Source organism: Jaculus jaculus, chromosome 3, assembly GCF_020740685.1.
Source record: "Jaculus jaculus isolate mJacJac1 chromosome 3, mJacJac1.mat.Y.cur, whole genome shotgun sequence".
NCBI classification, from domain to species: Eukaryota; Metazoa; Chordata; class Mammalia; order Rodentia; family Dipodidae; genus Jaculus; species Jaculus jaculus.
Window position 1 is genome coordinate 11864555 of NC_059104.1, and position 13413 is coordinate 11877967.

At 38.0% G+C, this 13413-nt stretch overlaps 1 protein-coding gene across 2 annotated transcripts in view; it reads right to left on the reverse strand.

Moving 5' to 3' along the window:
- Pcca (propionyl-CoA carboxylase subunit alpha) overlaps positions 1-13413 on the reverse strand; it is a 339901-nt gene that overhangs the window by 214990 nt on the left and 111498 nt on the right. For both annotated transcript variants that reach the window (XM_045144878.1, XM_004663385.2), the window contains exons 9-11: positions 9339-9417; positions 4043-4145; positions 192-286 (exon numbers count right to left, since the gene is read on the reverse strand). In XM_045144878.1, coding sequence (XP_045000813.1) covers positions 192-286; positions 4043-4145; positions 9339-9417 — 277 coding nt within the window. The remainder of the gene's footprint in view (positions 1-191; positions 287-4042; positions 4146-9338; positions 9418-13413) is intronic.

The window sequence follows — 13413 nt, forward strand, 5'->3', positions numbered from 1 at the left end:
TATATGGTGAATTCCAGGTCAGCCTGGGTCAGAGGAAGATCCTACCTCAAAATAAACAAACAAACAAACAAACAAACAAATAAATAAGCAAGCATTAGTAGAGTTCGTATTAAAGGAATATGGGCCAAAGGACAAAAACATGGCAAAGGGACCAAGGCAGATTCTTTTATGGGCCACCGGAAGCATCTTACCTTGGTGCTTCCTCTACCACCTTCTGATTTCGTCTCTGAATTGAGCACTCTCTTTCATTAAGCCACAGTGCATTTCCATGTTTGTCACCTAAAACCTAAGTGCAATATCACATGAGGAAACACCCACTGAGTATGTGTCCAGGTAATGTTTTTCCCATGTAACATCTCTTGGTTCTTAATAATCACAGAACATATGCACCTCTCAAAATGTTCATTATGCTGATATTAACAGAAGAAAACCTTTGTATTTATAATCCTAAAATTTTATAAAACACTTTTGGAAAATACACTTGAGGCAAAGATTCTCATGTTACATTTCAAATATACAGATGGCATTATGAGAACAATATAACAATGGACAAAATATGAAAATCCACTGTACCTATCTTGTGAAAAACACCAAGTGTCTTAAAAGAGGCCATACATTCTGGTTGTGACTAGAGTCACTGCAGCATTATTACAAACCCATATTTGCTTTTATGATGCTGGTTATCAGAAAGTGATAGTTTATGTACTGATATCCAGTATGTTGCCTGTTATTTATATGTGGATAGCTTTGCTGTGGTTTATCTTTGTTACAAGAAAATAGGAAAATGATCTGGGGTTAATACATAAAGGAAGGTGTTTTACATTTGTAATAATAGAAAATGAGCTGGGGTCCCCAGGTAAAACCTAAGATTGAACTGTGTGGACAGTGACCTGTACATTTCTGAACATATATTGCAGATCCACCCAGGAACGACCTGCTGTAGAGGCCACAAGTCCACTTATTTTAGCACCAAACAGCCATCCAGTCTCACTGGGCAAGGCATTCGGTTTCTTCATGCATTATGCATAACAAAGAGCAATAGCCCTGATGTTTTATATGGGTAGTGAAAAAAATCAAATTAAAGAAATCATAGTTGTAACAGGCACGGTAAGCTGTAAGATGAATAACTAATGCATAACTGCAACATTTTAAGAAATAAAACTCAAGAATTATTTCAAATAATGAAGGAATATATTGTAGTAATAAAGTGCCAATAAATTGAAATTTTACTTCTAAAATCCAGAGGTACCTGGCATGAGGTATATCTAAAAATACTTTAAATCATAAAAATAGCTCCCAGCCTCTTTTTAAAATTCTAACTGGCAGAGAATTAGCGGTAGATTTAGTCTCCAAGAAATAAAGCCAAAAAGCCAAGAAGCTCAATAATATTGCCAACTATAAAAAATGATGCAGATACAGAGTCAAGAGAGTGTTTTTCTCCAAGCATTCAAAAATAAAAAGATTTGGTTACATATAGGAAAACATTAAAAATAAAACACCTAGAAGAGAAGTTAATCCTTACACTTACTGTGAGCTGTTTTTAATTTTACTAAAGCTGTATGTGTACATGTGCGTACTCAGAGAAAAGCTACATTCGTTCCTGAAACGGAAACATAATAATAAACTGCTCCAAATAACATGAACCCTAAGAATCCTTGAACCCAGCCCAGAAAATGCAAACAGCTCTCGAGTTGAGAAGCACTGGGCGTGAAGACGTGAGCCACAGAGTGGGGTCAGCTGCACTGCCAGCCCAGTGCACAACTTCAGAGCAGGAAAGGAGTCAGCATAGGACAGCTCACATAAAAATAGCAGGTGAGCCAGGCGTGGTGGCGCACGCCTTTAATCCCAGTACTCGGGAGGCAGAGGTAGGAGGATCGCTGTAAATTCGAGGCCAGCTGAATTCCAGGTCAGCCTGGACTAGAGTGAGACCCTACATCAAAAAAACAAAAAAAAAAAATAGTAGATGAGGGCTGGAGAGATGGCTTCGTGGCTAAGCGCTTGCCTGTGAAGCCTAAGGACTCCGGTTCGAGGCTTGATTCCCCAGGACCCACGTTAGCCAGATGCACAGGGGGGTGCATGCATGTGGAGTTTGTTGGCAGTGGCTGGAGGCCCTGGCGTGCCCATTCTCTCCCCCCCCCCCCCCGCTCCTTTATCTCTCTCTGTCATTCTCAAATAAACAAACAAAAAAAATTACAAAAAATTGTAGGTGACTGACAGACATAGACGTACTTTAAAGATTGCAGGTAGACCCTAAGAAACAAGTAAGAGCGTCTAGGGTCAGAAACCAGAGGACCTAGAGAAAGGGTAAAACGATGCTTGTTTTCTTGTACCTTTGACAGGTACATAGATTGTATAAAATAAATAAGTAAAGAAAAACTAAACAATAAGAAGTGAATAATATTCAGTAGCCTCCTAAATATAGATCAGACATGAAAAACATTTTATGGCTCATTTAAGCAAGTAGGAGACATTTTCACCAATATATAAAAACATAACCCAGATTATAGGTCATCACTAGTTAAACTAAAAGGCCGCTGTAGGTATATAATTAATAACTTATGAGCTGATACTGAATCAGTATTGAATCATGTATTGAATGTTGGTAATATGAAACACAAAGGCCCACTACCCAAACAGCAAAGGACTTAGACTTTATCTGCCCTCAAGGACCTCAAGGCCTATCAGGAAGTACAGTATCTAAAAATTAAACAACACAAGTGGTCTCCTAGCAGCATGAACAATGCTGTTTTACAGCACAGAATTTTGAAGTGGTTTTTCACTCAGCAGAAAGTATCCGAAAGATAAAAATCTTGAAGTTGATTTAACAAAAACATAGGCTAAAAAATCAACTGTATTTATATATATGAGCAATAAACAATATGTAAATAAATTTTAGAAAAGCATAAAATTTATAGTAGCATCAAAAGGTGTCAAGCATCTAGGAGTAAATTATGTAGTCTCAGGGTGGCCTTGAATTCACAGCAATCTACCTACCTCTGCCTCCCAAGTGCTGGGATTAAAGGTGTGTGTCACCACACCCAGCTAAGAGTAAATTAACTAAAAGACACTTAAAATCTTCACACTCAAAACTATAATACAATGCTAGGTGGGCCTAAAGAAGACCTAAATAAATTAAGAGACAGCCTAGTTCACAGACTAGAAAAGTCCATCTTGTTAAAAGATGTCAGTTCTCTTTAAAATAACCTCCAGATCCAATACTACCCAAATCCAATCCCCGTCTGTTGGGGAGTAAGTATATGTATTTTGCAGAGGAAATGATTCAATACTTAAAGTCTAAAATTTACATGGAAATTTAAATAATTTTAGAAGAGCCCTTAAAAATTATTTTAGATCATATTTCTAGACTTCTTATAAAATAAAAATAATTAAGAAAATGACCTAATCTCAATTAATTTACAACAAATGGTCACTACAATATGTGGTATCATTTACTAGAAATATTCAAATGGGAAAATACTTACTTTGACCTACACACCAAATAAAAACATTCATTCAAGCAAAGTAACACCTAAAACATCAAAACTTCAGCACTCTGGAGGCTGAAGCAGAAGGACCACAAGTTCAAGGCCAGCATGGGCTCCACAGAGAGTCTATGTCTCAAAAACAAAGTGAACTTGAGCTAGGCTACATACAGTGAAGTTACAAATGTTTCTCAGAAAACCATCAAGTAAATAAGCAAGTCATGCATAAGGGACAGGACAAAAGGGAAGACTCCTTTCTCTAAAAACAGCCCAATACAGGAAGAAAATGGATGAGTCTTAAGGCAGAATATAATTAGCCTGGTCCCACACTTCAGGATTGCTTTATTTTAAAGGTAGGTTTTCCCATCCCAACATCTTAGCACACTGACAAAAAGTACACTTAGGCTCCCAAAGCAGTTAACCAATTTATTTTGGACTTACTCAAACCACCAAAATAGCTCATAATCATTCTACCCAGAAAAAAGAATGTGTTTTCAGAAAGAATAAATGATGCTATTTAAAAATTAAACTAATTAGAAAGTATGTTAAGCTGTACCAACCTGGATTTCTATATGTCGAGGATTATCAATAAATTTTTCTATCAGTAGTCTATCATCACCAAAACTAGAAGCTGCTTCTTGAGATGAAAACCTAAAACCATCCCTGGAAAGTAAGAAATGCAATCAGATGAGTGAGCCACATGCAGAGCTCCCTTTATAAAAAATAAATTATTTCTGCTTACTTCAAAACAATGTCGAAAAAGATTTACTTGAGCTATAGATAACTAAATTAACCTCCTTCTTACTAGCCTTGAGAGCTTGGGTAAGTGACTTAACTTTCTTGATCACAGATTCTCTACTGAAATGGGAATAGTAGAATTTGTTCCACCAATGATTAAACACTACTATCAAAAGAAATATACTTTCATGCACATATATGGCTCAAAAGTCCAGTGTCGCGGGGGCCGAGCACACAGCACGAGGGTTCTGAGGAGCACTGCCTGGTACTCTAAACCCCTTGAAAGGCAATTCTCTCTCAGCCAGCACAGAGAGCAATACAATTTGTCTTCTGTAAGACTGTTCAAAATAAGCGGGGTGTGGTGGTGCACACCTTTAATCCCAGCACTCAGGAGCCTAGAGAATGAGAGACCTTCCTCAAAAACAAAACAACCAAAAAAAAAAAAAAAAATTATACAAAATAACTGAAGAGAAAAGAACAATTTTTAAAAATAAAAGCATTTTTTAATTGTTGCTATTTTATTCTTAAACTGATTTCAATCATTATTAGATTATCAAATTGTAAACCACATTAAACAGGTCTACTAAATAAAAATATCTTCTTATCATATAAAATGGAGTTATAGTTGACCAGTACATTCAAAACTCAAAGTTAACTAAAACTATTGAACATCATGTTGTCCACTCCTTGGTATATTCAGAATATTAAATCTGTGGTGGAGAGATGGCTTTATGATCAAGGTACTTGCCTGCAAAGCCTGAGGACCCAGGTTCAATTCCCTAGTACCCATGCAGCCAGATGCACAAGGTGGTGCATGAATTTGGAGTTTGTTTGAGGTTTTTTGTTTTGTTTTGTTTTTTGTTTGTTTTGTTTTTTGTTTGTTTGTGTTTTTGCAGTGGCTAGAGGCCCTGGCACATCCATTCATATTCTCTCTCTCATAAATAAATAAAAATAAAATATTTTTAAAAAGAAATACAAAATCTAACTCTTTTCCTTCTAACAAATAGTTTGTCCTCAGAGTAAATACTTGTATGAAACAAAAAACATTAAGTTACTCAAATCCTTTGTTGTACAAACAGTCCGTGTAGCGACATTACAAATAACTATGTGATGTGCTTGTCTCTGTATTTGAAACATATAACATCACAGGAAAACACTGACTAAAACGCAAATTTTAAACCCTTGCAGACAATCTCTTCTTTCTGTGCCCCCAGAGGAAAAAATATTAGGTTTTCTTAGTCTTCCATTACATCTTTGATTTAGGGAAGTGGAGTTTAGACCTCAGGAGACTGCAACCTTCAAAGAAACTAGTTTGAAGCACAATGAATCACTGTTCTCAATACAATATAACCAGCTTTTTATTAGATGGGATATTATAACTCACAAAGAGAAAAATCACAGCCCTTTACAGTTTGTCTCTGATGTAATGATTGAATACTTCCCTTTTGCTTTTAAACAAAGAATACCAAAAGGGAAAAAAATCAAAGTAATCAAAATAGAACATTAAGTTTGAAAACATCACAGTCATGTTTTGGAATTAAAAGAAAATTGTCTGAAGAACACCTTTTTATGTCAGGAGTACAGCTCAGTGGCAGAGTGAAACAGGAACTTTGGGGTTCCTTGTCAATACACCAATTCTCCTATTTCTAGCAAAGTGTAGACTGCAAGGGCAAGCCCAAGGACATTCCTCCTTTTCACCCTAAGTTGCCTCACGAGCAAATGCTTAGCATGCACACGGTCCTGGGCTCAATCTCCAGTGACAAAAACAAAAGTAAAACAAAATGTCTTGATGCATTCAACCATATATTCACTCAAAAACTAATTACTGATCACCAAGCTATGTGCCTAGTACATAGTTTAGATGCCACACATACGAAAACTGAGCAGAAGCTGTCCTCACAGGGCCTTAAGCAGAGTCAAACATGTACATACAATTCCATTCGTGTCATGTATTTTATTTAAGTTGGGATATGGAAAAGACAACCAGGGGTTATTATAAAAATATCAAAGGTAGGGCTACCACTGCTCTATCACAGGGAACCAGGTTCCAGAGACTTGCCAAGAATAAGACCAATAAGCATTCTTCATCTTGGCATAAAATCCTACATTGTGACCTTTCAGTATTTCCCAAAATTGTTCAAGTAAAGCAGAGCTGCATCATATGCATTTAATTTACATAAGCTCCACAAGATCAAACAGAAGGCAAAATAACTTAATGTACATATCAACTCCAGTATTACCACTCTGTAGCCATTATTCAGCAATTCTTTTTTTGTTTTGTTTTGTTTTGTTTTTGAGACAGGAGCTCAACCAGAAGCCCAGGCTGGACCTCAAACACTATGTAGTTCAAGCTGACCTTGAACTTCTCTACTCAACCTTTCCAACAGTTCCTCCTCACTAAGAATGACAGACCACTGTAATTCATGTACTTGTTTTGTTTTGTGTTTTGAGACAGGGTCTCACAGAGCGCAGGCTGACCTCAGTCCCCATGCAGCTGAGACTGCCTTGAACGCCTGATATTCCTGCCTCCACCTCCAGTGCTGGGCTCACAGCCTTGTCCTACCATGCCTAGTCCCTTGTGCGTTTCCCTCACTCCCCAGCATACCACCTGGCTCTTGGGTCATTCCAGATGTTGCTGCGTGGGGATGGCCGTGCTTGCTGGTCCCCGCGGGACCCTTGTCTCCTGGCCCTCACTCCTGCCCCCTGCTCTAGTGCGGCCTTCCTTCGCTTGTGCTCCTGTTTCAAGGAGGAGTTCCCCCACCTTTCCTCTCTCATGTTTCTCCTCTCTTCATTCTTCTACTTCTTCCCACCTTCCACAATACTACATCATTTACTTGCAATTTATTCATGTTTGGTTCCTCCAACCAGAATTGGATTTGCCAGCCTTGTTAATGACATGGATCTCTTTGCAAAAGGATGCAGCATATGAATTTGTCCAGCTAAACCTCCAAGTGCTGGAAAACACATGGGGACTGCCAGACATGACAGCATTCAGCTGTGGTCAGCACTGCAGAAGGCTGAGGCAGAAGGATTACTTGAGCCCACAAGTTCAGGGCTATCCTGGGCAACATAGCAAGATCTTTTCTCTTAAAAACATGTGAGGTGAGAGGGGAGCTCAGGAGAAGAGTATTTGTCTAGTAGGAACAAGGCCCTGCATTTGATCCCTAGCACTGAAAAGTAATTATCAAATAAATTTAGATTATAAAATGAATAGAACTGTACATAATGAAATACAGACATCAAAATATTCTTAAAGGGGCTGCAGAGATGGCTTAGCCGTTAAGCGCTTGCTTGTGAAACCTGAGGATGCTGGTTCAAGGCTTGATTCCCCAGGATCCACATTAGCCAGATGCACAAGGGGGCACACAAGTCTGGAGTTCGTTTGCAGTGGCTGGAGGCTCTGGCACACCCATTCTCTCTCTATCTGCCTCTTTCTCTCTCTCTCTCTCTCTCTCTCTCTCTCTCTCTCTCTCTGTCACTTTCAAATAAATAAATAAAAATAATTTTTTTAAAAAATTCTTAAAACTTAGGATATAATACATGTGAAATAAGGCCCAATAGTCAAATTACCACTGTACCTTAGATGCAACAATAACGTGATTTTTTTTTTTAATGGTGAAAAGTTTCATGGACACTACTATTACTTTAGTTCATTGTTATACTGGAGGAAACACTAAGTTCCAGGTAGAAGGTAGCAAAACAAATATATGTGTGCGTGATTTATCTGTACTCATGAGCTTCTCCTGAATATTATGGGCCTCTATATCCTTTACCTAGAGTATAACATGTGAATGAATGGACTATTGCCTGGTTTTATTCATCTCTATATCCCTGGAGCCTAATGAAAACAATGCCTATCGAACAAGAGCCCTCAACAAAGAGGTCAACCCATGGAATGTGTTTCCTCTTATTGGATTCACCTAAAATAAGAGATTCTACTGTTACTTGATCAGTACCTGGTACCTGTGCTAATGAGAAAGTGAAATTGGTCTTTCACAAACCATCACCCCACATTAGCCATATACATTCCCTGATTTTAACCAAAGAAACAATTGTGTTCTGGGTCAGTTTATTTGTACAGTTGAAACTATCTGAACAAATATATAACATGGTGCCTTTCTGTAAGGTTTTAAGAGAGATTTTGGCCTTCCTGGCTTATTTTAGAACCTAATTTCTAAGTAAGGTTTGCTTTCCACTGTACTGGATGACTAGCAAACTAAGTAATACAGAATACTGCCCAGAAATATTGAAGAGAGAAGCACACGGAGAAGAAAATGAGGAAAGGAAAGCAAAAGTAACCATAGATCAGATTACTTCTGGGTGGAAAGAAAACATGGAATACAATACTAATGATAAAATAACTAATCCATGAATTTTAATCCCCCACCCTCCAAAGATGACATAAATCTCTCCTGATGCCAAATCTAAAACTAAAACATATAAATGTGAACTAAGTTCCTTAAAAGCTGTTTATTTTAGGTGATTTCCTTCTAGCTACTCTATCAGTACACATTGGATTGTTTAAACTTATGTCTTTAAAGGTTATGTTTGACTTCTGAAACCAGTAAAAACGCAATTAAATTTACAGCACAGTGCATTGCTCAGAAAGGAGGCACAGCAATTTAGACTCAAAGGGAAAAAGTGTATCTTTCACATTGCAAAATTATCAAAATAAATGCTTTCATGAACTAGCAAAGGAAACAAGTACATATTGAGATAATTTTAAAAGTCAAAATTATAACTGTTCTTGAATAAACTTGGTTTAAATCCTTAGACAACACGGAAATTATACAGTCAAATGTTAGTAATTTCTGCCTTCGAAATAAGCAAAACTGTAATTTAAAAAAAATACACTGTAAAAGCATGAAGGAAACCCTTTGTTAATAATAAAATAATGTTAAAGCACTATTAAAAAAATTGTAATAAGGCCATCATCAAAATATAAATAAGGACGATTTCTGCATAACACCAATTTTTCTAAAACCCAAGGAACTGAAAGTTAGATAGATGGTCATCATAATTACTCCATTATGCTTTCAGTATCTATTTACCTGTCAATTTAATAAAACTCTGGTAACTGCAGTTTTCATCAAAAGTATATTTTGGACAGCCTCTCACCTGGTCTCTTCATCATCCCAAGCGATGCGCATGCCTTTCCCACCACCACCTGCTGAGGCCTTGATCATGACAGGGTAGCCTACCAGCAGGGAAGAATGAGACAGAAGTTCAGACTTTGATCATCCGGATGTATGAACATGACAACTGACCACATGTTCAATAACAGAAGACAATTACTAATTTATTTAAAAGTTCCTTTCATGAGATTCACAAAAACACTACCAATGTAATATCCTGATATGTTTTCTCTTAAATGAGTGAACATGTTAAGAGAAAAAAGATTACTTGAATAAGAAACTATATTTTCCCAGTAATGAAATAAAAGCTAAGAAAACATAAATTATTTGACAGAGAATTCAAAAATCAAAAAAATAGTATTAACTGGCCAATGATGAAAGCAAATTCCATACTGCACATACATGCATGCACATGCACCTGCCCACACAAATTTACAATTCTCCCAAACTGCTACTTGCATGCACAATACATTAATTTCCATGTTCACAAAAGTAGTGACCTATAGGTACTTTCGGTATTTTAGGCTAAAAGAGCACAGAGACTAAATACAGCTTATCTCAGAAAAATAACCAAATGAGCTTCCTATGGCCAGAGAGAAGATCCAGAGCTCACTGCTAATAACGGAGAAGCTACTGGGCTATTCCACATATTCAGCAGGTTATCACACTATTGCAAAGGCCCCAAACAAAGGCCATTTCCAGTTAAAGTTTTATGAGAAAAGATAAAAAGTCACAAAAATATCGTTCTAAGATTATTTACATTAGTTGTATTTTTTTTTTTTTTTTTTTTACTGTAGGGATAAACTTGGTCTGCCTTCATAGGTTTTCCAGAAATTCAGTGGAGATATTCATAAACTTGCCACTCTTCATTTATGATCTTTCCTCAAGAAAAAAGCAGTCACTGAGTCCTCAGAGGACCTGCTTGGCCTGTGATTCTGCAATAGACTATACTTTTACTAAAGGAACCTTAGCAGAAAAAGGAAGAAAAGGGCCAAATGTCACAGACCTTTGACCCGCAAACACAAAAAGCATCATCTTAACTTTGGCTTGGTAATAATGACATTTGCTTCAACATTCCATACTTAACTCAATGAAAATATTCTGGTGATGTTTACAGGAACAATCCAAGAACAGTGAAAAGATAAATACCATGTTGTTAGTACACTGTGGTCCTTAGAATCCAGAAGGAAGGAGCAAAGGACCCAAGTAATTCCATCCCTGGAATTCAGAAGAACCCAGACTCAGAGGAAGGTAGAGGTAAAGGGATTAAGAGAAGGATAAGATAGAAAAGGGTTCTGCAGGCTTCTAAACATTTGGGTCAAGAATCATGGAAGCAAAGCAGAGGGGAGGAGATAGAGTGCAAATTCGAGAAATGAGTGGAACAATTCCACTGAAGTACAGACTGTGGAACAGCGGGAAGAAAAGAGAACTAAAACCGAAAATGAGGCGTGGGGATAAGGGTCAGACTTCGGGTGTTTTCTGTGGATTCTGTGTGAGATGCAGCATGAACTTTGATCCGAGGGGGAGTAGTGTTTGTCTCATTCACTGCTACAGCATTACAGTGAATGTCCACTAAGGAATGAGATTCAAATCAGTAAAGAAAAATGAGACCATTTCTGAGGAAAGAAGAACCTAAAAACTCAAAAATGTCATGCCTTCCAAGTCCTGTTTATAATTTAAGGGCTTCTTAAACAGATCTATAACCCCACACCACCTAAAAAAAAAAAAAAAAAAAAAAAAGATGTTACCAATTCCCCTAAAAATTATTTATCCTTGCAACAGAAAACCACAAGACATGCGATGTCCATATGCCATCTCTCTACCATGGTCAGTTCCCTGAAGATTAGGAAATAGGTAGATTTTTCTTTTCTTTCCAGCACTAATCTTACTCAATTATGGACTTTGGACTATACAGTGACTTGTGAATTTCCAGATAAGATGGGGAATTCATCCTTGCCCACAAAGATCAGGAAAAACACATATATAATTTATTTTAAAATGTCCATGGGGGGCGGGTGTGGTCGCGCACGCCTTTATTCCCAGCACTCTGGGAGGCAGAGGTAGGAGGATTGCCATGAGTTCAAGACCACCATGAGACTACACAGTGAATTCCAGGTCAGCCTGAGCTAGAGTGTGACCCTACCTCGAAAAATTAAAAAAAAAAAAAAAAATGCCCACGGGGGCTGGAAGGATAGATTAGCAGTTAAGGCATTTGCCTGCAAAGCCAAAGGACCCTGGTTTGATTCCTCAGAACCCACGTAAGCCAGATGCACAAGGTGGTGCATGTATCTGGAGTTTGTTTACAGTGGCTGGAGGCCTTGGCACACCTACTCTCCCCCTCTCTCCCTTTCTCCCTCCCTCTCTCCCTCCCACTCTCACTCCCTCCCTCCTTCCCTCCCTCCCTCCTCTCTCTCACTCTTTTCTCTCAAACAAATAAAAAAACTTACAAAAAAATTAAAAATGTTCAAAAAAAGGTGAGAAGTCATTAGATCATAGGGCAGCATACAATGTTAGGCCTATGAATACCTGCCATCCAAGACACCAGGACAGAATTCCAACAAGACAAAAATCAAAATGTTGGGAAAGAAAAACTGGTCATATTGTAAAGTAATATAAAAGCAAGGTTTTCTGCTCAACTTCCTGTGCTGTAGTGAGTCCCAGACCAAAAATGAGCAGAAGACCATCTAAATAAAAATTAAAAAGGAGAGTCTCTATTAAGGCAGCCGGCATCTGTCCCCTCACAGCAAGGAGGAGAGCAGCCCCGTCCTACTTTTACAGTGAGTTTTTAAAGGCAAACACCACATTCCCCTACAATGATCTGAAAAAAACCTCAGCCACCCCCTTCACATAGAATTGTCTTTAGCAAGAGCAAGCAAGCATGATTACAAAAGCAGAATTTTTGCAGTTAGCACCAGGTAGGAAGCAGATACCAAATATCAAGACATCTTGACCTCAGGGTGAGAACAAACACCACAGGCCCTACTGGGACCCATCCACATCTTATAATTAACGCTCTGTGCTAATCTTCAATCTCTTATGGCTCCTTGATGTTGTCAAGATGGCTGAGTGGCATAAGATGGCTTCCCTTAGGTCTGCTCACCACAGGTTGTTTCAGAGCCAGGTAAGTCATTATATTTCAGGTGACACAGTCCCATGAAGCAAAAATACTAAAAGGAGAGGGGAAAAAAATCCACACGAGTGGTATTAAATCATATTAAATAGCCAAGTCGCTCATCCCTGCTTTCTGTGTCTTTACCACTTTAAGTAAGTCAAGGGGTACCAAGAACTTAGGCAAAAAAAAAAAAAAAAAAATTCAGTAAAAAGTTGACATTACTGGAAAAATGAGTAGTCATGTATGATGGTCATGTCAACCCTCTGTTCCCTAAGATGTGAAACCTGCACTCAGTCCTCTCCCATGGGAGCACTCACTCCTTGGTTTGGCTATGTTCTTCAGGTGATGACTGTTTTGAGGTCACTTTTCTTAAATGACAAATCGCATTATGTGCCTAAATACAGATATACATATATATGAAAGGTAAGATGGTGATATGATAAAAATAACAAAGGGGCGTGACTGAGCCTGGTCAGTGTTCCTCTTTGAAAAGCCTTTTCTGAGACAATTCCCATTTACAGTGATAAACAGAATGAGCTTTTGCAAACCCAACAGAGGAAGATTCCTAACAGAGACACAAATGATTCTACATAGCAGAGGGAAGTCATTTGATAATGTTTCAAAGACTGGCTGCCCGGCAGTGAATGAGTTGTAGAAAGGGGTGGATTATCTTTATAGTGTCCAGGTGACAGACAGGTAGGATTTGGCAATGGCTGGTCACAAAAAAAGACAGGAAGACAAAGATTTAAAGTTCATTTTAGAATTTGAGTCACAATGTTTTGGATGTGCTAGATAGAAAATAAAAGACTCTAGAAGCTCAGAAGCCTTCCCATTAATGATAACACAATGTTTACTTACATAAGACAATAAATAACCTGACTCTTCTGGGAAGCTCTATACCACACATGGTGACCTAACCTGGTAACTTTAACAGCTGATAAAATGG